The sequence below is a fragment of the Panthera tigris genome, chromosome D4 (genome assembly GCF_018350195.1).
Source record: "Panthera tigris isolate Pti1 chromosome D4, P.tigris_Pti1_mat1.1, whole genome shotgun sequence".
Classification (NCBI taxonomy): Eukaryota; Metazoa; Chordata; class Mammalia; order Carnivora; family Felidae; genus Panthera; species Panthera tigris.
Window position 1 is genome coordinate 8,505,464 of NC_056672.1, and position 26,634 is coordinate 8,532,097.

Consider the following 26,634-nt stretch of genomic DNA (forward strand, 5'->3'; position numbering starts at 1 on the left):
CATTCTAGAATAAATTTGTAAAGTCAGCAGAGAAAATTCCAGTTGTTAAGTTTTGTAGTTCTTTGGAACCCTTTGGAGATGCTATAAAAGCTCTCCTCATGAAATCATAGAGGGTATGAAAAGTTTTTTCCAGAGAGATTAATCGCCTCGAACGATAGTATTTCCATGTATTTAAATACTTACTAGTTTTCCATAGTATTTCTAGAATATACATAGTAGCAAACATATGTTAAAGCTTCTGATTTACTGGGGAACTAAAATTGGCCACAACAACTGTATCCTATGAAAAATGCAAAGAGAACTCCTAGCAGCTGGTGGCCACTTTGGACACCGATAAATTGGCGCTCTGTGCCTATGGACGATCGCAGCTGGAGACCGGGGAGGGAGTATAAGGCCATGTAAGGCAGCTAACTTTTCTGTAACAAAATGAAAGAAAAGATTCTCTAGTGAGTTGTTTCCAACATAGGAGATTTTACTATTTGTTTTTCATTGTGAAGTAAATCTTCTAACATTTTAATTTGAATATTTTAAATTAGAAATGAGTAAAAACCAAATGTTAGTAGAAAATTCTGAAAGGTATTAATAGTAAAAGACATTCTTTTCTTTTCTTTTCTTTTCTTTTCTTTTCTTTTCTTTTCTTTTCTTTTCTTTTCTTTTCTTTTCTTTTCTTTTTGAGAGAGAGAGTGAGGGGAGGGAGGGACAGAGAGAGAATCCTAAGCAGGCTCTGTCCTGTCAGTGTAGAACCCGATGCAGGGCTCGAACCCACAGACCATGAGTTCATGACCTGAGCTGAAATCTAGAGTCTAATGCTTACCCGACTGAGCCACCCAGGTAGCCCCAAAAGTAAAACACATTCTTAAATAATAAAATTAGATTTGTTTTAATTTTACAGTTGCATAAACAGCTTTGGGGTTTTTGTTTTTGTTTTGTTTTGGAGAACCTGATCCCAGCAAGGCATTATGATGGTAACAAGAAATGGACAGCGCAGTGCCTTTTTTATCTCACGGAGTTGCTTCTAAAGAGAGGAGATAAACTAGTAACTACCCATGGATTTAATTTATGGTTATTTAGACATGCTTAATTTTCCACGTATGGGGGGATTCTTGACATACTCGATTATTTCAGTCCTTTTACATGTATAAAGACTTACCATCTTGTGGCCTGGCCTGTGGTCTGTCACAGGATCTTGAGGAGAGTTTGTTTTGTGGAATTGGTGAGTGTGGTATTCCATAAATGTCACATCAGGGTGGTTGATAGCGTTGTTCATATCATCAGTGTTTTTTCTGATCTGTTTCTCCTTGGCTGCTTCCATCGGGTGCTGAGAAAAGTGTATTAAAAATCTCCAGCTGTAATTGTAGAGGTGTCTTTTTGTCACTGAAGTTCTGTTCCAGTTTCTTTTGTATTCACCCAGAGATACTGTGTATGTGGGCATGCTTCTGTGTGTGGGACTTAAAAAATCAGAGACTGGTGGTTGTGTGCTGTGTACACATTGTTATGCTTTGTTTGCTTCTCTTAATTCACCTCAGGGTCCTTTTCTTTCTTTTTTTTTTTTAATGTTTATTTATTTTTGAGACAGAGAGAGACAGAGCATGAATGGGGGAGGGGCAGAGAGAGAGAGACACAGAATTGGAAGCAGGCTCCAGGCTCTGAGCCATCAGCCCAGAGCCTGATCCGGGGCTCGAACTCATGAACTGTGAGATCGTGACCTGAGCTGAAGTCGGACGCTCAACCGACTGAGCCACCCAGGCGCCCCACGGTCCTTTTATTTCTACACACAAACACACACACACACACACACACACACACACACACACACACACACACACACTTTTTACCTCCCTCGTTCTTTTTCATGACCGGTTAGTGTTTCATTATAGGACTTCCATAACTCAGTTAACCAGGCCCTACTGTGGGATACTTGGGTAGTTTCTAGTTTTTTGTTATTTCTAGTAGTGCTAAAGAACATGCCCTTTGTGCCTTTGCAGAAGATAAATGCCTGGAGATAGAATTGCTAGATCTGAAAGTATGTGCATTTAAAGTTTTTATGAATGTTGTCACTTGGCTTTTCAAAGAAGTCGAATGACTGCACGTTCTCATCAGTGACCAGCACGCCTGTTTTTCTCAAACCTTTGTCAAGTTAGTATATTAGCAAGAGTTTTCACTTTTGCCTATACGATAGGTGGAAAATGGTATTTCGTTGTTTTAATTATTGTCCTTAATTAATGAGTATTATTTCCTGTGCTTAAAGCCAGCTGTCCCATGTTTTCTGTGAACTATGTTCTTTGCCCATTTTTAGTAGTGTTGGTCTTTATGGTAACGATGTTAGACTTTGTCAGTTTTCTCCAGTTTTTTCTTTTTTAATGTTTAGTTATTTTGAGAAAGTGTGTGTGTGTGAGCAAGGGAGAGGGGTAGAAAGAGAGGGAGAGAGAATCTTAATCAGGCTTCACGCTCAGCATGGAGCCCTATATGGGGCTCGATCTCATGGCTGTGAGATCGTGACCCTGAGCTAAAATTAAGAGTCAGAAGCTTAACCCACGGGGTCACCCAGGCGTCCCTCTCTGGTTAGTTTCTAACTGAAACATTATTACCTGCCATGTTCTTTATATGTGGCTCTGAATGAGTATTTTCAGAAGTCACATACCCTCTCCAAGTAAAAATGATTGATATCATTACCTAGGACACAAAAAGAATATGCCACAAGCTGTGAAAACGCTTTTTTTCATAAAGTAGAAGTTCTTAAACTTTGGAACAGTGTCAGCATCGCGGAAGTAATTCTCTTATTCCAAGAGGTGACCTTTAAGTCACCACGGACATGTTTTGATCTTGTGCTGCTATATTAAAAGTGGTTATTTTTACCTAATTCTCATATTCATTATATAAATATATTTTTTTAGTTTATTTTTTTAGTGTTTCTATTCTAATTAAACAGGATTATTTTAAAGAAATTAGACAATAGGGGCACCGCCGTGGCTCAGTGGGTTGAGCATCGGACTTCGGCTCAGGTCATGATCTCGCAGTTTGTGAGTTCGAGCCCTCTGTCGGGCTCTGTGCTGACAGCTCGGAGCCTGGAGCCTGCTTTGGATTCTGTGTCTCCCTCTCCTCATGCTCTGTCTCTCTGTCTCAAAAATAAATAAACGTTAAAAAAAAAGAAAGAAATTAGACAATATACAAAAGAAGATGAAACTATTACAGTGTCCTTCTTTCCAGGATTTTCTATGTACACATGTGTATTTTGTATCTTATGTGTGATTATATCTGAGTTTATATACTTTCTTTTTCATGATTGAAATTATATATACGTAGTTCTACATTCTTGGGGTTTTTTCCCACTTCCACTTGAACTTTTTGAGTTTAATTTCAAGTAGTAATTTATTAACAGGATACTTATTTTTGAGAGGTGTTACATCCTGGTTAAAAAACAAGTGAGTCTTGCCTATTTGATACTGAAGAATGTGCTTTTGCTTTTCTTTGTTTCTTGTAATCAACCTAGAATATCATTAACTAGGTCCTGATAAGAGAGGAAGTTCCTTTGAATGGCTTTTATCTGTCTTGTTTCTATCACTTTAGATAGTCGTTGGGTTGATAATCTTTATAAAGTGACTCCAAGTATACTAAAGGGGAGAGGCTATACATGTTTCTAACCTTTCCTGGCTTCCCTTTCTTACAGGGCCAGTACTCCCATTTGGTCTTATTGGCGGCATTTGATTGTATTGATGATACCAAGCTTGTGAAGCAGATAATCATATCAGTGAGTAATTAATTCTGATGGTCTTGGATAGAACTTAAATTTGTGGCTGTGTCAGTTTGACTTCATACCTATAAGTGTAAAGACCTGGAAGTGTGCTTTCTGCCAGTATTTTGTTCGTTTTATTTATTAATTTGTTTGTTTAGTATTTCATTTGTTTTTATTTGTTTTTCTGATTTTAATAAGGTATAGTTGACACATAACATTATGTAAATTTAAGGAATACATTGTGTTGATTTGAGATACTCATTTATTGCAAAATGATTACCACCAAGTTTTTATTTATTTTTTTAGTTGACTCAGTTAAGTCTGTTTTGGACACTTGCTTCTTTCCTGTATAAAACAACAATATTGTAACTTGATATTAATAATATTATTTTAAATTTGCAAAAGACTGGTTAAATTAGGATAACATGGCTGTCAGACCACAGGACATGCTAAATGAAAAATGAGCAACGCAGTGCTCGGGTTTGCTCAGAAATTCATTGCCATAGTAATTGTGCAGTTAGTCAGGAACCCACAGGGAGCGGATGCCCATGACCTTTCTCTCCTTCCTTTGGAGGAATGACCTGTGCACAATTACCCAACTTATCAGTGCCCCTTCCCGGATGGAGCTGATAAAACTCCCTCAATTGCGATACTCCTCAGAGCTTCCGTGAAAGCTTTGTCAGAGTCCTATTAAAAATTCTCCGAAAATTCCTTTTCGTTTCAGCAGTTCCTTGTAGCCTGGTCCAGCAGTCACGAAGTGGTAATAAAGAAATGCAGTTCATTTAACCCTAAGTTTGCCTTCAGGAAAACTAAGTCGTCCTTTTGGCATTCCGCGATGCCTGCCTCTTTTTCTGACTTCTGACTATGTGATCCTTTCTTCCCTTCCCTTCCTTTCTTTCTAGTGCATAAACGGTGTGGGGTACATGACAGAGGTCACGGGGGTAGGGATAAGGAGTATAGACTTGGATCACACGAACCTTTGTTTCATAAATACAGGTGGGGCCCTTTGGCCAATCTTAGTGACAAAAGCAGCTTCTCCCTTGTGGACGTTCAGAAAGAGACTTTACCTGTTGGCATGCGGTGGTGCTGTGGCCTCTCTGTGCAGCCGGTCTGGACCGGTAGAGCTGGTGTAGTAGAAAAAAGGGACCAGCTGGTCCAGGGGTAGATGCCAGCTGTCGGTCCCAGTGTGTGTGAATTTCTCATGCCCTCGCTGTCATGTTGCGACTTTCCCCTTGACTGTTTTAAGATTGCGATGACTTTCTTTGGGGTAGGATTGTGGGAAGAAACAAGTTGGCAAGACTTTCATGTCACAAACTGAGTATTTTGGCATGTTCCTTGTGACTTTATTACCCTTTTGACTCCAATCAATAATGATTGTTTTTCATTCCGGTGACAGAGATGTGAGGCCATAAATTGGCAAAATGAATAAAGTTGTTTCACGAAAATGGAAACAGGCTGGGCTATTGAAAGTTCGCTTTTGTTTTAATATTTTCACAACAACTGCAATTTGCATAAGTGTTCCAAATGGATTTCAAGAGAGGCCAGACTCCCTTCAGGATTTGCCTCCGTTGTCTGCTAGATTAATTTTTGCCCAAGCATTCATCCCACTTAGAAGTTGCTTGTGAAACAGTGTTGATTCCTTGTGCTTACCGGTTTGATTCCCACAACTACTTAAGCTACATTCCTGATGACTTGCTCATACTTGGGGCAGCTTTCCCTGAGCGTGGCCTCATGTGCTGAACTCTTGCTTCTAACTGACGAAACTGTGTATCCTTACGCTCTGTTATAGCTGGCGACGGAACTCGGGAATGCCGATACCACCACGAAACCTGGTGTGGCGTTCAGTGCTTTTCACAAATACCCAAGAAAGCGTAGCGTGGCCACTAAGCATTCTTCTGTTCAGGGGTAACCAGACTTCCTGAAACGTCAGGTTGAAACCACAGCCCGGTCATCTGAGCCTTCCTCTTTCTCCACCTGCTTCACTTTCCAAAATAAACACGCTTCTAAAATTGATCCGTTTTTACCCTGGAATCGTGGGTGTGGTGCGGCTGCTTTGACGGCATGTTCCTCTGAAAAGGACGTGGGCAAACCGGCCAGTTGCTGTTTGAAAGTGAAGAAGTATTGATGCGTACTTTAAAATACATTATCTTCTAAATGTACACAAAGGTACAAAGGATGACGCAGCAGACACCCAGCCTCCCAGCATCTGACCAGAAGTAAAGCCTGACAGGCACACTGAAGTTCGAGCCTTTTGTGGACCTGTCCTGTGTATCCCACCCTCCCCCATACCCACTGGGATGAATTCTCTGTTGTTTGGGAGCCTTGCCCTTTCACTGTATGTAAATCTATATGGTATTGTTTTGCATGTTTACAGATTCTCCATAAACGATGCCTTGTCTGTTTTTTTCTGCACCTTGCTTTTTTCTTTTGGCATTGCCTTTGTGCGATTCAGGAGGGGTCGGCAAATTTTTCATAAAGGGCCAGATTGTAATTATTTTAGGATTTGTGACCCACTTTATGATCTCTCTTCCCTAGTCTTGGTTTTTTTGTGTGTTTTGTTTTGTCTTTGTCTTTAACGACCCTTCAAAATATGAAAACCACTCTTATCTCCTTGGATATGTGAAAGCAAGCTGCAGGTTGGATTTGACCCACGGGCCATGGCTTGCCCGCCCTGTTCTAAATCCCTGATTTTCAGTGCCAAATAGTATTGTACTATGAGTAGAATAATTTTTCCAGTTTTCTGTTGGAGACTTAGATTGTTTATCATTTTAAAAATACTTCAGTTCTCTTTAGATTTTGCTATCCCACGTGATTTTGAGCATTCGTGTAGGTCTCCATGTTTTTCTAAGGCGTTTACGTAGCAGAATGGATGGGTTGCCAGATACCCTGCACAGATGTTTACAAAGAGTCACATGTGGTATTTGCCACCCAGACACCACAAAACCTGTTGCATTATGCAGTGCTTTTAAAAATAGCCAAGACAGCTTAGTGTTACTAAGCATTCTGTTCACGGTAACTGGCTTTCCTGAAATGTCAGGTGGAAGTCACAGCCTACGCTCTCCTTTTTTATGACCAAGCCCCAGTTCAGTCTCTAGACAGCGCTCTCTGCTCTCCCAGCCGGACCTGCTCTCCACATCCTTGCAGTTTGTCCTTGCTCTCCATCCATTCATTCAGCGGTTAATCATGATGTGACCCGGGGCTCACAGAGTCAGACGCGTCCACAGACCAGGAGGGCACATGAGGAGCCCGGCCGGGTGTGGGGGGGTGGGCTATGGGGAAAGGAGGAGGTAGCTGCCAGCTTCTAGGAACTTGAGCTCCATAGGGATAGAGGCTCCTGGTTTCGTGTTCTTTTTTTTCTTTTTTTTCTATTTAATTGCAGTACAATACATATAATATCAAACTTAACCATCTTAACCTTTCCCTGTGTTTTTGCATAGTTTTTTTTTTTTATTGAAGTAAAGTTGGCATACAATATTATATTAGTTTCAGGTGTATAGCATAATGATTCCACAGTTATTTACATTCCTCAGTGCTCCTCATGGTGATGCGTCCCCATTGGTCCCCAACAAGGTCATGACAATATTGTTGACTCTGTACCCTATGCTGTACTTTACAGCCCTGTGACTTACTCATTATAAAACACAAAATAAATATCAGAAATATACTCAAATACAAAGAACAAACTGGTGATGAGTGACCTTTATACTTCTCCTGCAAGTCACTTCACTCGTGTAAACCTTGGGCTTCTTATTAGTGAAATGGAAGGAGCCCTAGTACCTCTATCAAGGTGCTGTGAAGAGTATTTAAGATGAAGGGTGTTCTGCTCACAGCACTGGCTCCGGTTCCTGGTAAGCTCTTAACAAGTGTTAGCTTCTGTTGGTGATCACAGGAAGCACCATACACTTTTGCGCAGATAATGAGGGAAGCTTGGGATCTTAAAAAGAGAACCGTGGCTCTTGCGTGGAATCTGGAGCTGGCATTGCCAATGGCTGGGTCACAGATTTGGTAGCGTTGTGATCTCCTCGATGACCAACTTCATCTTTGGCTCGGTTCCTTGCATTAAATTACTAACCTTACTGTAATCAGTAGTTACTTAAGAGATCAGAACATCTAAGAATAAATTATCTCACGGAGAGTTCCTTTCCATGGAGTCAGAGCCCTGCCACTGTCCTCGGGCAGGTCACCTGTCCCGTTTATGGGTTCCTCATCTGAAAACCTCAAGTGTTGGACTGAATTCTTTCTGTGGCCCCAGCCACTTCTGCAGAAATCCCTGCTGCTCAAACACGTATGGCTTTGAATATCTATTAGGGCTTGTTGCAAGAAATAGGAATGTTGGGGTAGGGGGGGAACGATTTTTTTCTGTTGCAGATTCTCTCAAGAATACAGGAATTTTTTCACAGTGACTTTCCTGTCTGAAAACATCAGGGCATTTATACAGGAGCTTAGTTGGGGTGGGGATGACATTGCCTTTGTTACTTAAATTCAGACAACTAGAAAAGGAGATTATTGTTCTTGGTTAGTTGATTGGAAATGTCATAGAGTGTAATTATTTGTAACTGCTCCGTGGAGTCTTTCTGCATTTATTTCCTTCCCCGCCCATTTTTGTTTTCAATGCAATCCTTAAACAGCCTTCGTTTGCCATGAATAAGCAGCTAACTTTAAAAGCCTTTATTCACTTGTGCGATTTAACAGAGTTCCTTTATCTGTCTTCACATACATCTCAGTGGGGAAATTCTAATAAGAATGTTCTTCATCGGTGCTGATGCTGCATTTAAAGCAGCTGCAAATTGACTGTATCTGCTCAGTGACCCCAGCAAGCGGTGTCCCTAGTAATAGTGGCCTAAGAACTATTGGTCATGGTGAATGAAGAGAAGTCCGTTAAATATTTTTTTTAAGTCCTTGAGCTCGGTCACTTATATAAATGGATTTGTTCAGTAATGCTAGTCACAGTGCAGATTCCAGTCTGTGTTCTGAGTGTAAATCCTTGTGCTTTAATGACATGATTTCAAACTTAGCTCCACATTTTCTTTTACGTCCATTGGGAAAAATAGTGGAGAATGTACCCTTCTGTACCGCTTGGATTTCAAGTGCACATTATTTTAAGCACCTAGATTCATTTTTTGTGTCTTTGATTTCACAGGAAATTATTAGTTCCTTGCCTAACATAATAAATGACAAATACGGAAGGAAGGTCCTCTTGTATTTACTGAGCCCCAGAGATCCTGCACACACAGTGCGGGAAATTATTGAGGTTCTGCAGAGAGGAGATGGGAACGCACACAGGTAAGAATAGTACAGTGGCTTGAGCCCTTTGTTTTCTGGTGTGGTTGCTTATTTTGAGTAGCTTACATTTCCAGAAATCTCACGCATGCATATCCTCTATTGTGCTTCTCTAAAACTTGGAAGGTGAATCCCATTGTTAAGCCTGTGATTTTGGCAGATTCTTTAAAGTTTTTATCTAGAAAAGGAGATAAATGTATTGTGCCAAAAGAATGCCTCTGAGTGCCTGGCACAGAGTAGGCATTCATTGTGTGGTCCGTTTTGGTTTTGCTGCATTTATTTGTTTTAAACTGGAGCAGTTTTTTTTGTTTTTTGTTTTTTTTTTAATTTTACTTATTTTTTTTAGCTCTGGTATGGCTATCATACAGTGTTATTTTAGTTTCAGGGGTACAGTATAGTGATTCAGCAATTCTATACATTCTTCAGTGCTCATCATCGTAAGTGTGTTCTTCACCTATTTCATCCACTCCCGTCCCCGCCTCCCCTCTGGGTAGGTAACCATCAGTTTGTTTCCTATAGGTGAGAGTCTGTTTTTTGGTTTGTCTCTCTCTCTTGTTTTTTCTTAGTTGATTTGATTTATTTCTTAAATTCTGCATATGAGTGCCATCATATGTTATTTTATTTGTCTTTCTCGGACTTATTTCACTTAGCATTATACTCTGTGACTCCATGTTGGTGCACATGGCAAGATTTTATTCTTTTTATGGCTGGGCAACATTCCATTGTCTCTATACACCACATCTTCTTTGTCCGTTCATCTATTGATGGATACTTGAGCTGCTTCCATAGTTTGGCTATTGTAAATAACGCTGCAATAAACATAGGGGTGTATTTATCTTTTCAAATTAGTGTTTTCGTACTCGTTGGGTATATACCCATTAGTGGAATCACTGGATCGTACGATAACTCTGTTTGTAATTTTTTGAGGAACCTCTGTACTCTTTTCCACAGTGGCTGCACCAGTTTGCATTCACACCAACAGGGTTCCTTTTTCTCGACATCCTCACCAGCACTTACTGTTTCTTGTGTTTCTGATTTTAGCCATTCTGACAGGTGTGAGGTGATATCGTCGTTTTAGATTTGCGTTTCCCTAATGATTAGTGATGTTGAGCATCATTTCATGTGCCTGTTGTCTTTCTGTAGGTCTTCTTTGGAGAAATGTCTGTTCATGTCTTTTGCCCTTTTTTAATTTGATTCTTTGTTTCTCTGGTGTTGAGTTGTGCAAGTTCTTTATATGTTTTGGATACTAACCCCTTATCAGATATGTCACTGGCAAATAACTCCTTCCATTCCGTAGACTGTCTTTTAGTTTTGTTGATTGTTTCCTTTGCTGTGCAGAAGCTTTTTCTTTTCATGTAGCCCCGGTAGTTTCTTTTTGTTTGCATTTCCCTTGCCTCAAGAGACATATCTAGAAAGATGTTGCTCTGGCCGATGTCAGAGAAACTACTGCCTGTGCTCTCTTCTAGGATTTTTATGGTTTCAGGTGTCCAGTTTAGGTTCTTAACCTATTTTTAGTTTATTTTTGTGTATGATATGAGAAAGTGGTCCAGTTTCATTCTTTTGCATATAGCTGTCCAGTTTCGCAATATCTTTGTTGAAGAGACTGTCATTGTCCCATTGCATATTCTTGCCTTGCAATCCTTTGTTGAAGATTAATTGACCGTATAATTGTGGGTTCATTTCTAGGCTCTCTCTTCTGTTCCGTTGTTCTATGTATCTGTTTTCTGTGCCTGTGCCATACTGTTTTGATTCTACAGCTTTATAGTATATTTTGAAATCTGGGATTGTGATACCTCCAGTTGTGTTCTGTTTCAAGATTGCTTTGGTTATTCAGGGTCTTTTGTAGTTCCATACAAATTTTAGGATTATTTCTTCAGGTTCTGGGGAAAATGCTATTGGTATTTTGGTAGGGATTACATTAAATCTGTAGATTGCTTTGGGTAGCCTGGCCATTTTAACAATTTTTGTTCTTCTAATCCATGAGCATGAAATGGTTTTTCCATTTGTTTGTGTCTTCAGTTTCTTTCAGCAGTGTTTTATAGTTTTCAGAGTATAGGTCTTTCACCACCTTGCTCAAGTTTATTCCTACATATTCTTTTTGGTACAATTGTAAATGGAGTTTTTTTCCTTAATTTCTCTTTCTGCTACTTCATTATTAGTGTATAGAAATGCAGTGGATTTCTGATTGTTAATTTTGTATCCTGTGACCCTAACTCATTTATCCGTTTTGGTAGTTCTTGGCTAGAGTCTTTAAGGTTTACTCTGTATCGTATCATGTCCTCTGCGAACAGTGACAGTTACACGTCTTCCTTACCAATTTAGATTCCTTTTATTCCTTTAGTATTGTCTCATTGCTGTGGCTAGGACTTCCAGTACTCTTGAATAAAAGTGCTGAGCGTGGACATCCTTGTCTTATTCCTGATCTTAGGGAAAAGCTGTTTTTCATCATTGATGATGAGGTTAGCTGTGGGTTTTTGTTATATATGGCCTTTATTATCTTGAGGTATGTTCCCTCTAAACCTGCTTTGTTGAGGGTTTCTATCATGAACGGATGTTGTATTTTGTCACATCTTTTTTCTGCATCTATTGAAACATCTTTTTTCTTGTTGATGCATTATTTTGATTGATTTGTGAATATTGAACCACCCTTGCATCCCAAGAATAAATCCCACTTGATTGTGGTGAATGTTTTTTTAGTGTATTATTGGATTTGATTTGCTATTTTGTGGAGTGTTTTTGCATCTGTGTTCATCAGAAATAATTGGCCTGTGATTCTCTGTATTTTTCTATAGTGCCTTTATCTGGTTTGGTATCAGAGTAATGCTGGCCTCATACAATGAATTTAGAAGCGTTCCTTCTTCTATTTTTTGGAGTAGTTTGAAAAGAATAGGTAGTATTAACTCTTCATTAAATGTTTGGTAGAATTCACCTGTGAAGTCCTCTGGTCCTGAACTTGTGTTTGCTGGAAGTCTTTTGATCACGGCTTCAGTTTCATTGCTGGTAATCAGCCTGTTCAAATTTTCCATTTCTTCCAGATTTAGTTTTGGAAGGTTCTATGTTTCTGGGAATTCATGCATTTCTTCTAACTTGTCCAATTTGTGGGCACACAAGTTTTTATACTATTATATTGTAACCCTGTGTATTTCTGTGGTGTCAGTTGTTATTTCTCCTTTTTCATTTCTGATTTTGTTTATTTGAGGCTGCCTAAAGGTTTATCAATTTTGTTCATCTTTTCAAAGAACCAGCTCCTGGTTTCATCTGTTTTATTGGGTTTTTTTTAGTTTCTGTTGTGTTTATTTCTGCTCTGTTTATTATTTCCTTCTTTATACTGGTTTTGGGTTTTGTTTGTTGTTCTTATCTAGCTCTTTTAGGTGTAAAATTAAATTGTAGTTTTGAGATTTTTCTTGCTTTTTGAGGTATGCCTGTATTGCTGTATACTTCCCTCTTAGAACCACCTTTGCTGCATCTCGAAGATTTTGGATTGTTAGAACCACCTTTGCTGCATCTCGAAGATTTTGGATTGTTGTGTCTTCATTTTCATTTGTCTCCATGAATTTTTTTACTTCCTCTTTGATTTCTTAGTTGACTCATTCATTCTTTAGTAGCATGTTATTCAGCGTCCATCTGTTTGTGTTCTTTTCTGATTTTTTCGTGTGGTTGATTGCTAGTTTCATAGCATTGTGGTCAGAAAAGATACGTGGTATATGACATCAGTCTTTTTGAATTTGTTGAGACCTGTTTTGTGGCCTAATATGATGTATTAGGGAGACTATTCCATATGAATTTGAAAAGAATGTGTATTGTTTTAGGATGGAATGTTCTGAGTATATGTTAAATCCATCTGGTCTAAACTGTTATTCAAAGCCACTGTTTCCTTGTTGATTTGCTATTTAAATCATCTGTCTGTTAATGTAAATGGATTCTCAAAGTCCTCTATTGTTAACGTATTATCAATTTCCTTTATGTCTGTTATTAGCTGCTTTATGTATTTGAGTGCTTCCACATTGGGTGCATGGATATTTACAATTGCTATCTCTTCTTGTTGGATTGTCCCCTTTATAATTTTGCAGTATCCTTGTGTGTCTCTTGTTACAGTCTTGTAAGTTTTAAAGTCTGTTTTGTCCAATACAGGTATTGCCACCCCAGCTCTCTTTTTATTTCCATTTCGTTGATAAATGCTGTTCCATCCCTTTATTTTCATTGTGCATGTGTCTTTAGGTCTGAAATGAGTCTTGTAGGCAGCATATAGATGAATCTTTTTTTATCCGTTCTGTCACCCTGTGTCTTTTGATTGGAGTGTTTCGTCCATTTGCGTCCAAAGTAAATATTGATAGGCACGTACTTATTGCCATTGTGTTACTTGCTTTATGATTGTTTTGTAGTTCTGTTCCTTCCCATTGCTCTTTTCTCTCACAGTTTGCTGGCTTTCTGTAGTGTGATATACTTGGATTCCTTTTTCTTTATTTTAGTCATATCTATTACTGGTTTTTAAATCGGGGTTATCATTAGGTTTATATATGACATCTTATGCATCTAGGAATCTGTTAAGTTGATGGTCACTTGAGTTTAAACCCATTCTAAAAGCACCAAATTGTTTCTTTTCTCCTCTTTCCCTTCCTCGTTTTAGGCATGGTGTCATACTTTACATCCTTTTATTTTGTGACTCCCTCAACTGATTGGTATAAATATACTTAATTTTGCTGCCTTTATGTTTCCTACTTTTCTTACTCCTGCTTACGGTCTTTCCTTTTCACTCAGGGTGTGTCTCCTTTTGCATTTCTTGCAGGGCTGGTTTAGTGGTGATGAATTCCTTTAACTTTTGTTTGTCTGGGAAACTCTTAATCTCTCTATTCTGAATGATATCCTTGCTGGTTCGAGTATTGTTGGTAGCATGTTTTTTTTCTTTCAGAACTTTGAATATATCATGCCTCTCCCTTCTGGCATGCAGAGTTTCTGCTGAAAAATCAACTGATAGCCTGAGGGGACTTCCCTTGTATGTAAATGTTTTCTTTTCTCTTGTTTCTTTAAAAAGTCTCCGGCACGTTTTGCCATTTTAATTACTGGGCGTCTTGGTGTGGACCTCCTTGGGCTGATTTTGTTGAGGTTCACTCTGCCTCCTGGATCTGGGGATCTGTTTCCTTTGGGAGATTTGGGAAGTTTTGAGCTGTTAACCTCTGTAAGTAAGTTTTCTGCCCCTTTTTCTGTCTCTTTTTCCAGGATCTTTATAATGCAAATATTATTACACTTGGTGATGTTGCTGATTCCCTTAATCTCTTTTCATTTCTCTTGCTGTTTGGCCCCTGTGTGGCCCCTGTGTTAGTGGGCCAGTGTGGGGCCGCCTCGGGCTCGATTTGAGTCAGACCAGGTGTCTGCCAGGGTGCAGTAGCCCCGAACTGCAGCGGTGCCTTCCCTGTGTTGTCCCCTGAGAAGCTTTCCCCGGGGCGGGACCCACTGTCAGACCAGAGGTCTTCACCAAGACCCTGCTGGCGCTGCCTTGGACCCCGTGTGGTTAACTTCCCCTCTCCCCAGGGCGGGAGTCGCTGCGGAGTGGTGCCGGCCCCTGTCAGAGCTGCTCACACACAGCCTCAGCTTGTGGCCCTGCCTCGGATGGTCTCTGGGCCAAGAGCGTGTTGGAGGAGGGAGGTCTGCAAGAGGACACGGCGTGGAGCTAGTCTGTTTGGGGGGGGGGGGGGGGGGGGCGGAGCTGAGGCCTAGCCGGGAGGGCTGTGTCTGCAGAAGTGCTCAGAGATGGGGGGCGCTGTTAGCAAGTCAGGTAGACGGTGTTGCGTGGGCACCGTTCCCACAGGGGTCCGTGTGCCTCGGCCAGGGGACAGGGGAGGGAAGTGGCGCCCTCCAGCTTCTTCTTTCCTGTAGAAGTCTCCCGAAGATCCCTGCCCCTCCATCCCAGGCTGTGAGCTTAGTAAGCGGATTTCCCTCCCGCATATCCTGGGTGCTTTTCGAACTGCTGCTTCTATGTTGTGTATCTCCACAGGCCTTTTTGTCGTGCTGTCTCTAAGGTGGGGACTCCGTTTTCTGTCACCCTCCCTGCTCTCCCAGAGCCAAGCATGCTGAAAGTTCCGGGTGTTAAGCCCCACTGATTGTAAGAACCCATGAGATTATGCCCCGCTGATTGTCAAAGCCACATGTTTCAATCCCACATGTTACAGGGATTCGTCTTCCCCAGGCAGACACCCTGTGTAGGGCCCGCCTTGCGTGAGGGGCTGTTTCTCTCCCTCCTCTACCCCCACTGCAGACAGCCCTGGGCATCCTTTCAGCTTCCGACCCGAGTCTCCTCCCTTCCTGTCCTCACCAGTATGGCCTCATCTCTAGATTTAGCGGTTTAGACGCTGTTCTGCCAGTCCTCTGGTCGTTCTCTGGGTTGTTCACCCTGATGTGGGTGTTATCGAGTGTATCCACGGGAGGAGGAGGTGGGCTTAGGGTCCTCTTCTGCCGTCCTCCCCGGAGATCAGTTTTGCTTTATTTTTAAAGCTATTGGTATCACATAATTCGATATTGTAGAGAGTAGAGTCCATAAAGTAGTCTAATCCTGTCTTCTAACTTGTTGTTGTTTGGGTATTACATCGGGCAAGGTTCACTTATTAAGTGCTAATTCTGTGACAGGCACTGTTCAGATCCTGAAGACACAAAGATGAAAGCGAGGTATCCCACCCTTAAGTTGCTTACTACCTGCACACCACAGAGAGAGCAACGATTACGCCAAGTTGGACCAAGACTGTTTCTTAAAAATGTTTAGTGTGTATTTTTGAGAGAGAGAGAGTGTGTGTATGAGCAGGGGTGGGGCAGAGAGAGACATGCAGAATCTAGGGCAGGGTCCAGGCCGCCCGACGTGGAGGTCGAGCCCGCGAACCGTGAGATCATGATCTGGGCCGAAGTCGGATGCTTAACCGACTGAGCCACCCAGGCGCCCCTGACGCAGATTGTTTAAAGCTCGTAGAGGTTTTTGTGGTGATAAGATCACTCTTTCCTTCGCCACTCATCTCACCTGAGTGCCTCGTTCGCCACGCTCCTACAGTAAGAAGGACACCGCCATCCGCCGGCGAGAGCTCCTGGAGGCCGTCTCTCCGGCTTTGTTAAGCTACCTGCAAGGACACGCCTGCGAAGTGGTGCTGGATAAGTCTGCGTGCGTGTTGGTGCCCGGCATTCTGGGAGCTGCCACGGGAGACCTCCAGCCCGCCATGAGCGCCATCGCCGGCTTGGCGGCCGCAGAGTTGCACCCGGGCGGCCAGGACGGAGAGGTAACGTGCTGTCGCGAGACGGGCGGAAAGCTGCAGCGTCGCACAGACGCCGGCCACCGAGATCAGGGCTCGAAGAGAATTCCGATGCTGACTGCCTCCCCTCAGCCTGAATCCGCAGCACATCTGATCCTGCGGATTCGGAACACGGTGCCGCTGCAGGGCTGTCCTTCTCAGAGCTTCCCGTGACTTCCTCTTACCCACAGAGTCGAGACCGTCGTCTTAACGCGGCTCTCTGCGGCCCGTGATTGGCACCAGGCTGCCTTCCTAGCTTTTGCTGTGTTCTTCACTCTGTTTTGAATTCACTGTGGATTTTTGCACCTCTCTGCATTCGCACGCGCCTCTTTCCTCACCCTGGATGCTACCTGTGTTCCCATTTTGCCGTGCTGTCCCTGTAGAAAGCCTCACTCATCCTAGAAGTTCCCCAGAGTCCCTCTCCTTGAAGTCTTCCCAAGTTCCCTCCCATTAAAAAAGTCCGCTCTTTCTGATAGCTCCCCTGCCTGCCTGCCTTGGCCCGGGACTCCTGCCTTACCTCTTAAGTTCCTTGATCCACGCGCCTCATCTGTGCTGGGCGGAGGTCAGCCCTGTTCCCCCATCCCCCAAAGCTTACCGTTTTGCTGAACACAACATAGAGACGAATACGTACCCAGATAATTACCCACTAGAGGATGGAGATACCTGCTGTAAAGGACACGTACGTGTTCTCTGGAGCCGTATAAGAATGGGAGCCAGCCTGTCCCCAGGAAGGCTTCCCCGAGGCAGTGAAGGTTACACTGAGGCCGGAGGATCGTAGCTCAGTGAAGAAAGGCAGAGGGAGGAACATGGGCCGCAGTTGGAAGGAGGGAAGGGTCTCGGCTCATTTGGGGACAGAGGGCTCAGGGGAGGTCAGCCGGCAGAGGGAAGAAGAGGCAGAGGTCAGACCGGGCAGGGCCTGTGTGTTGGGGAGTCTATTTCCTGCTGCGGGCCCTGGGTCTGGACCCTCCCCTCGCAGGGCAGAGCATAGAAACCAGCCAGGAGGATGCAGGCGTGATGAGTTTTCTCTGCAAGGGATGGAGCCCGTTGTCTCCCGTGCTTGATAAGGAGAGATCCTAGGTGCTGTGGGACCCATGGGGACCAAGTGTCAGTGTTTCTGCTGTCACGCTTCGTCCCACAGGTTCATTTGCACTCAGAACTGCCTATTGCAGCCTGAACAGTGGTTGGCAGGACGTTGGACGAGCGCCGTGTGGTGCTATTCAGCGTGGAGGTCATGAGGCCACACTTGAAGTGCCTTTTAGTGGCGCTGGCCGCGGTGTCCCTCTTCCTCTCAGTCTGGGGATTGGGCTACATCTCTGGTCCCTCCAGGCGTTCAGGGCCACTCCTGATCATGACCTCCCTCCTGAGTGTTGTCAAACTTCCAACTTGTCTGAGTCCTCACTTGTGTGCGGTGATAGAGAATGGATTATCGGCCAAGGCGTGGCTGAAGACTGCTGTTTAAGTCCCTGCCTTCTTGCCTCCTTACAGCTTCACGTCGCAGAGCATCCTGCGGGACATCTCGTTCTGAAGTGGTTAATAGAACAAGATAAGAAGATGAAGGAAAGCGGAAGAGGAGGTAGGCTGTGAAACTTGACCTTTTCCTGTATCTCATGTGGAATTTCAGTAATTCCTGACGTCCCTGAACTGTATGCCGGTCGTTCATGTTCAAGTGAAACTTGCTGAGTGTTTACAAATGATGTCTATGAATGAGAAGTAATTTAGGGGTTGCAAATAATGCTCTAGTAGATGTTGGAAATTTATGTCCCATAATCCTTTAATTTCCTTTCTCTGTCCACCCTCCCTCACTGTCTCACCTCCCTCGCTACTTCAGGCTTTGGATCTGGCTGGCCAGAGCCCTAAAATGCCATTCTGTTCCTTGAGGGGGTGGGGGCGGGAAGAGGGGGAAGATTTGTGAGTGTCACTACCCCCAGCTGAAAAGTGTATTTATCTCTACTTTGGAGGAAAGGATAAGCAGAAGAAAACTATCCTCCTCAAAATTTTGAGCTAATGCCTGTTTGGCATTGAAAATACATATGACCAAAGAGCAAGCCAGTGCTTGGCCACTTGCTGCTCTGCAGAAAGTCAGCTTTCAAGAGAAGGACAGCATCTTTTATCCACCTGAAAAGTGGCATCCCATTCCTGTCTCGGTCCTGTCTTTGACCAGACCTTCTGTTACTAAGTTCGAGCTCCATCCAGTATTGTAGCCACTGAAGGGCTTTCCCCCCTCATTGTGTCTGGACAAAGTGACAGATCATGAATTTCTGTCTTGAGGCAAGTTGCAGTCCTGATGGCTAGTGGGGCAATCAGTACAGTAGTACAGTTGTCACTTCTCACTCTCCCTTGAAGATCAGAGACTTGGGGCTGTTTTTCATTGCACGCTTCCCGTAAAGGAGACAGCTTGTAACACAGTTTGAAGGGAAAATAATGTATTGAATCATCTTTTTCATTATTAAGAATTCAGTGCTCTGTTGAGCTGAGTTTATGTCAGAAAAGTTGTCTGGTTTACTTTTAAAATCCAAAGAATTTTCAAATGACTTTTGTCCCTAATTCGGTTACACTGGCAGCCTTATAACATGCTTGTGTGGACCTGTCGTGTTCCACGGAGCTCCAAATGGGCGTGGCTGGCTGTCTTGGTCCTCTGTCGCCGTGTAACAAGCCACCCCAAAACTTGGTAGTTCGCAAACAACATCTGATTGGGGTTTGGTTTTGTTCTCCTCACTGTCACCTGGGGCAGCTCGGCTTAGGGTCGGAGTATCTCTGCACTTGGACGATAGCTGGCGGTGGCCAAGTCCAGCAGCCTCGTGCCATCCCGCCAGGCTGCTTGGGCTTCCTCACAACATGGTGGGTGGGCTCTAAGAGAAGAAAGCAGGTACGTGGTGCTTTTATGATTTAGCCATAGAAGTTACTTAACATCACTCTTTCCCTTCTCTCTTGGTTAAGCCCGTCACAGGCCCACCAGAGTTCAAAAGAAGACATTGATTTCAGCTCCGGGTGGGGGTGGGCGTGTGCAACATTCTAGAAGAGCACACAGGACAGGGATACTGTCGTGGTCAGTCACGTTTGGAAAACACCATCTGCCTCACTGGCCAATTGCTGTCCTTCGGCCTGTGCCGTGAAGAGCTAAATAGTCCTAGGCCTCTTGGCTTTTAAAGGGTCCTCACATTTGAGTATCTTCTGAGTGAATTATATATGCAGCCACCCAAGATACTTACCTTCAAGGTAGGTTTGCCTTCACTTCTATCTGTACCCAACCCTAGCTTTCAGAATTTCTTCTTTGTCCAAGAATTAGTTACATACACTTCCATCGCACGGTGAATAAGATAATATAGCAAGCCCTTGGGAATCTGATAATGACAAGCAAGCTAATAACACAAGATGAGTAACATTTTTGACGGGTGAATGGCTAGCTTTGTAGACAGAAATTACCAGGTGTCAATCACAATAGTCACGTGACCGCTAGTCACCTCCTGAGTGAGCATTTTTCACGAGGGAGAACTTGCTCTCCTCCAAGCACGAGGTGTTGCTGTCAAACGTTCACTTCCTGAATGCCTTTCAGGTCAGGGTTAAATCATTAAATAGTACAAAGAGATGCAAGCACGACCAAGTGCTCATTTTATAGGAATTCATTGTTTGTCCTGAGTAATTATTTCTAAACACAGTCTAAAACCTGGATCGGAGTAGAAGGAAATGGCTGTATTGGAAACACATTAAACAGGGGCGCCTGGGTGGCTCCGTCGGTTGAGCGTCCGACTTCGGCTCAGGTCGTGATCTCGTGGCTCAAGAGTTCAAGCCTGGAGTCAGGCTCTGTGCGGACAGCTCGGAGCCTGGAGCCTGCTTCCCATTCTGTGTCTCCTCCTCTCTCCACCACCCCTGCACTCTGTCTCTCTCAAAAATAAATAAAACATTTTGTAAAAAAGAAGAGAATTGTAGGACATTAGTGGCTTTTTAAAATAAAAATGAGGGGCACCTGGGTGGCTCAGTTGGTTAAGCGCCAGACTTCAGCTCAAGTCGTGATCTCACAGTTTGTGGGTTTGAGCCCCGCCCACATCGCGCTCTGTGCTGACAGCTCGGAGCCTGGAGCCTGCTTCCGATTCTGTGTCTCCCTCCCTGTGTGCCCCTCCCCCACTCGCACTCTGACTCTCTCTCTCTCTCTCTCTCCGAGAAATAAACAAAAAAATTTAAAAACACACATCAAATAAATCAGAGCTGGAATTTTTAGTATTAAGGAAGATTGAGTCAGAACTCTATTCACTTTTTTATTAGAATATTTGTAGATTTAAGGGCGGTAGAGAAGTAGATTGGGAGTTTAAATCTTGGTGTGATGTTCACTAAGCTTCAGTGTATTTTTCAATTTTTCAGGTTGTTTCGCAAAAACACTTGTAGAGCATGTTGGTGTGAAGAACCTGAGGTCCTGGGCCAGTGTAAACCGAGGTGCCATTATTCTCGCTAGGTACGTACGTGTGTGCCTTGGCCGCACAGGCCCCTCCTCCTGCCCGTTGGCGCAGAAGCCCCTTCCGCCCCTTCCTCCACATTCTTCCTTGGGTCTGCCCTTGGTGTCTGATCGCTGGCCATCGCTCCCGGTCCCTCAGAGTGCAGACGGGCACAGCAAATAGCAGAGGCCAGACGTAACTCTTTCAGTCGGTTCTTAAAAGTTTATTTTATGGCTTTGACCAAAATAGAATTGGATTCTCTCTCTTGCTCCCTCGCTCTACTCAGGAAAGCGCTTTACCTCTGATTAATGTGTAGGGGTCACTTTCACGACCTCCTTTTCTCCCCAGATTATGGAGCCCTCCGACACCCGATTATTATAAATTATGTAATTCATAGGATTTGCCAAGTATATACGTTTTCTGGAACATTATTACGGCCATTGGGAATTATAGATCTCAAAAAAAAAAAAAAAAAGGGATCTGTAGCAACTAGTTCACCTTTTGGCATTTCGCATTCGTTGGGCTTAAACTGTACGTCCCGAAGTAATAAGCCATCAGTCCAGCTAGTGTCACATCTCCTCACCTGGTCCTTGTTCCTGGAAGGCTGTGTTGGCAACCCCTGTACATTTTGCCTTTTGACCCTCCTCGTGCATATGCACGGTCTCCCCCTCGCACACACCCTTCCTGCCTCTGGCAGCAACCTATCTGTTCTCTGTATTTATGAGCTGGGTTTTGTTTTGTTCTGTTTTTGTTTTTGTTTTAAATTAGACTCCACGTGTAAATAAGAGATCACACAGTGTATCATTTGATTGTTTCATCACATTTATGGTTTTGACCAAAATTGTAATTGCATTCTTTTTAATGAATTAGTCTTGTCCCTGTGAAAACTGACAAACTTGCTTTTTAAATCATGCCTGACTTTACGTGTAATTTTTCTTACTTTCCAGTATTCTTAAAAGGATTCTGGGAGCATTTGCTACTGAAGTCTGCATGCTAATTGTTTATTTCTAATTAAAATGATAGAATACTGATGATTTGTGAATTGAGGCATGTGCTCAACTTGTCTGTTGTTCTCCAGAGTTACTTGGAGTTTATAATTAACAGGTCATTGAAACTTACGTACGTTCTGTTCCTGGATGTGAAACCCTTCTATTAACAGCATTCATTTAAAATAGATTGGTTTGTTGTGAAGTAATCACTGCTGATTTTTTTTTCCCCTGCTGTGTTACTGAGGTTTGGAAAAGGGGATACGTTTGAATTTCCCACAGTATGTCACATGCAGCATGCTGTGTAATTTGATCTGTTTTGTTTGTAAAAGTTAGAAGTCTTTCTTCGGTCTACAGTTTGATTTTGGTGCACATATACCCATAAACACGGTCCATGCAGACATCCGTTACTTCAGGTAGATGAGGATCTCCAAATATATGGGTGGTGCGGTTCATTTTGTTCATTTCTTATGAAAATTAGTTCATTTTCCAGTTGAAGTTGAACAGCCAGAATCCATTAGCCGAAACATGAACTTTTTAAATATGAGTTTCTTTACCAGGCGTTTGGAGTGTTAACACCTACTGACATATTCTTTCATTAACGCTCAATTAACTAAAAATTTCAACCGTGCCGTGAAATTAATTTGTAAAGATTGCTCATCAATCAAAGCTGCTCTTGGGTGGATCTCAAACATTAGAAGGATACTACAGATTTATTTTGGAACACTAGCATGTAAGATATTTGAGGTTGTGAAGGGATGCTGAACTACATATAACCTAATAATTAATACAATAATCAGTTTTAATGGTTTTAGAACAGTCATGTGCTTGACTTGTTTGGCAAAATTCTCTGCTTGTGTATTTTACTTCAAACTTGTGCAATATTCCCTAGATCTTTTTTACAGTAAGTGAAAAGGCATCCTTGGTGAGAAAGAGTATCAGCCTTGTCGGCTATCTGAAAAACGACTCGGGGCAGCAGAATCCTCTAGCATTTAGATCATCGTGGGTTCTAGACACCCTGCCTGGGTTTCGATCCCAGCTCACTGTGCGGTCTTGGGCAAATCACTCAGCTTCTGTGGACCTTCATTTTCTTGGTTGTAAAATTAGATTAGTAATAATCATAGGCTGTTATGCAAACTATAGGAGATGGCGTATGTAAAATTCTTAGCTTTACGTCCAGCGCGTGTGTTCAGGAAATACTTTTATTACGTCCACGCGTTGTGTGAGTGCGTGCTTAGCCAGAAACTACCCGGTGAGTCACGACTCTGTTAAAAGGGCACTTCACTTCGCACCTTTGCAAGTGGCAAGCTGGGCCTTGTCCCCCGCCAATGGCAGAGTGCTGCTCGGTGCTGCTGACCTAACCGTCCTCTTTGTGGACATGCCGCAAGTTATCAGGACGAGGGACTTGGGGAAATGCCAAGTGGTTTGTTTCTAGGATGTGTTTCTGAGGTCAGCATTAAATGTGGTCGTACAGAGCGGGGAGCCCTGGTCTTCTACAGTCGGGTGCCTGTGCCCCAGCCCCTATTTAAAGAGAAAGGGGTCTCGCGGGCTCTTGGTAGCAGCCTCCGGGACTCCGTTCCCTTGTGGGGATAAGGCTCCAGCAGGCTTCCAGGAAGCAGAGCTGACTGGTTTGTTTTAGCGGCTCCCGTTCACGAAGTACTCGCTAAGTGCCGTGCCCTGGCGAGGAACCTCCCATATGTGGTCATTTGAGCCTCAAGAAATCTCTCCGGTAGGGGGTGGCTCGTGTTGTTGATCCCGTCTCTAGGTCAGGAAACAGACATTTTAAATAGCACGCTCTGGTGGGTACAGTTACCGAGTGGCTGAGGGAGGTTTCAAATCTAGGCCCTTAAGCTCCTCACCCTTTTGGATGTTTTAGCCACGGAGTTTAGAAGGAAGGCTCTTAGCTGCTTCCCTCTCGGGCCCTCTACCTTTCCTGCGTGGCCCCTGGTCACTGGTGCTACGCGGTCGCTCAGGGAAGTCTTCTCGGTCGTTTGTGTGCCCCATGGTACCGTGAAATAGAGAAGTAAAACACAAGGTTTCTGTTCTTGAGTTTCATCTGGGTAGGAAAGAGGGGCTAGAATCCATGCAGTAAACACATTTAAGACCGGGTGTTAGTCCTAAGATAACCAGCGAATGTAGGACCCATTCTGTACGGCACGGAGTTCCGTGTGATCTGCCAGCAAGATTATAAAACGTTTTCTATTTACGTGCTCTAAGAATATAGGCTCCCAGCCCCCCTCATTCATCTGGTGAATTAAAAAGAGGTATTTACGAATGTCAGGCTTGTCTCACAAATCAGTGAACTTTTTCTACCTTGGGTGGAGATAGTATTGGCAGATGGTTAGGGGTTTTTATGAAGTGTCATTTTTTTATTGGTTGATTGTTGTCTCCTCAGCCTTCTCCAGAGCTCCGATCAAGAAGTTGCAAACAAAGTCAAGGCTGGACTCAAAGGCCTCATTCCCACATTGGAGAAAAACAAAAATGCCAGCAAAGGAATAGAAACGCTGCTTGAAAAACTGGCCGCATAGTGGAGATAGTTAAGAATAAGATGGAATCTTCTTTCCTGTTCTCTTTTCCCAGAGTGGGAAAGAAGGGCCAGGGGCCGCCTTCCTGGGAGTCTGGGTGCTCTGTATATGTGCTTCTTGTTTGTATAAGAGTCTATTTATAAAACAGTTTTCTAAAAATGGTCTTTTTTTTTTTTTTTTTTTTTTTAATCCCAGCCAAGTCTTCTGTCTTTGGAGTGCTGAGCAAATCACACGAGGCTGTAACATAAAAGGCTTAACCATCGTATACAGGGGGACCAACCAGATACATCCCAAGTAGAAGCAAGAGTTGATTCAAGGGAGAAGAGGTCTCCTTGAGCAGTGGTCTGAGAGGGCTTCAGGGAGGGGGTGGCACTTGGGGACCTTGAAGGAAGTCAGGGTATAGAAAAAGGGAGCCCTGGGGAGTCTGTTGGGAGCAGTGAGGTGAAAATTAAGCGTTTTGCAGGCACTTCAGGAAGCCTTATGACCCAGAGACAGGATGGCCTGAGGCGACAGCAGCCGCCACATTCCCTGCTGCTTTGGGGATTGGGTTTGGGGATTGGGTTTCGGGTTAGATTTTGTTGGCCAGGCCTTCAGGTAAGTTCAGGCTCCTGAGAGGAAATGTGCTATAAGAATGAGGGGGTCACAGTGGGGGCTGGGTGAAGGTCAAGGTCACCGGGAAAGTCTCCCCAAGATCTCCCTATCTTGGGAGCCGCGCCTTCCCAGTAAATATCTCCCTGTGATCAGGCGTTTTTCCTTAGGACTTTGCCTTAAGCAGCTGAAGACTTGACAGGGTTCGAGTTAGAAGAAAGGCGATGCGAATTTGTGAACAGTGCAGAAATTTAAATTTAGGCGCGGGTAGGTTGTTTGAATTTTAAAACTGTGCTTGGCGTTTGGCAACAAAGTTGAAGGGTTGGTAGACTCATCGTCACCATGGACACCGAGCCCCAAAGCTTCTTCTCAGTAGCCTGTCCGGACACGCCCTGGGGTCTGTCACCGCAGGACACCTGCTGCGGAGTTGCTGTGCCTTACCTGGCCGGACTGTGGCGGTCCAGCACTGCCCCCCACCGCACCCTCACAGGATACCAGCATCCCACCTGCCAGGGACAGGGAGACCTGGCCCTGGAGCCCGAGAGCCCATGCCTGTAACTTGGGGGTCCTCTCCCCAACCCCCACCGGGTCTCAGGGTGGTGGGGGATTGAGGTGAGGAGGTAAATACAGAAAAGCCAACAGCAGAGCTTGCTTCTGTTTGACGAACACACTGGGAGCTTGTGTTGTCCACGGAAAGGGCGCGTGTTCACCAAGAGGAGGAAAAAATCCCTACTGTTCTGTCTACGAGACTAAACAAACATATAAAATTAGAGTAGAGTGGGGCCAACGCAGCCTGTGTTCCTCTGCCCGCTCCTCCACACCCCTGCTTTTGCCCAGCTGGGAAGGAACTACTTCCCCTTCTTTACAGCTCCACTGCGTTTTGAAACGCTTTGGTTTTTATTGCGGGTTTTATTTGTTCCCTTTCAAATGTTGGTTGTGGGCATTACAGATGGAGACCTTTCCCCAGCCCTGGTCCCCATCTTCTCTCCGTCGTCCCAGGAGACCGGCATCATTTTGGAGAAGTCCGTGTTCAGGTCTTACGTGGTGATGCTGCCCTAGGTTGGTAAACAATTAAGCAGTGAACTGCCCTTACGTGGCCCATACCATTTCAGTTTTCCTGGTGTTAATCAACTTGCTTCCTTCATTTTCATTTGCTTATTTTTCTACATCCTTCCTAGTTTTTCCCAACCTTCTCATCAGAATTGCTTCAACGTTTCTAGTAGGTACCATTTTCCTCCTTTCTTCAGCCTGGAAAGGCTCCCATGTTACTCAGGTGTCCCCACTTTTCCCCGTGGCTCCAGTGTCCTAACTGGTGTGCTTTGGTGCCACTGTGCCACACGTGGGTCCTAGAAGTGCTGAGGTTTTAGCAGCCTCCTCCGTCACTCTGCGGGGCCACGCAAACACTTCGTGGTGTGGCTTGTCCAAAAGAACTCTGGTGTGAACTAATCCCAGGGGCCTATTCCTTGAGTCACCGGTGGATTGAAGGCGGCTGGCCAGTGAACCTTGGAAGTGGGGTTCCTGGGGAAGGTTTCTTAGATCACAGGCCCCCCGCCCCAGGAAGGGTCCCTCTCCTGCCAGCCAACCTTGGATGTGCTCACTGGACGCTCAGCGCAGGCGTGCTATCACAGCCGTAGAAGACAGCATGCTGACCATGGCTCAGCCAAAGATGGAAAGTCGATCTTCGGGAGAGATCAACCCTTGGGAGATGCCCTGCTACTGGACTCCTGGTTCCGTGAGGCAATAAGCCCACTCATCAGGCCATTTTGAATTGGGTCCTTAGACACCTGCTGCCAAGAGTGTGCTAACCTGACTCCCAATATTAGTTTC

The 26,634-nt window shown here is 43.9% G+C and overlaps 1 protein-coding gene across 1 annotated transcript in view; it reads left to right on the forward strand.

Annotated features, from left to right (window-relative positions):
* The window catches only part of PUM3 (pumilio RNA binding family member 3), a 42,120-nt gene extending 17,742 nt beyond the window's left edge, over positions 1 to 24,378 (forward strand). Inside the window, exons 13-18 of the mRNA XM_007094167.3 lie at positions 3,668 to 3,748; positions 8,874 to 9,016; positions 16,047 to 16,269; positions 17,767 to 17,854; positions 20,638 to 20,728; positions 24,090 to 24,378. Of these exons, the coding sequence (XP_007094229.2) occupies positions 3,668 to 3,748; positions 8,874 to 9,016; positions 16,047 to 16,269; positions 17,767 to 17,854; positions 20,638 to 20,728; positions 24,090 to 24,222 (759 nt within the window). The 3' untranslated portion in view covers positions 24,223 to 24,378. The remainder of the gene's footprint in view (positions 1 to 3,667; positions 3,749 to 8,873; positions 9,017 to 16,046; positions 16,270 to 17,766; positions 17,855 to 20,637; positions 20,729 to 24,089) is intronic.
* Positions 24,379 to 26,634: the final 2,256 nt, after the last annotated feature.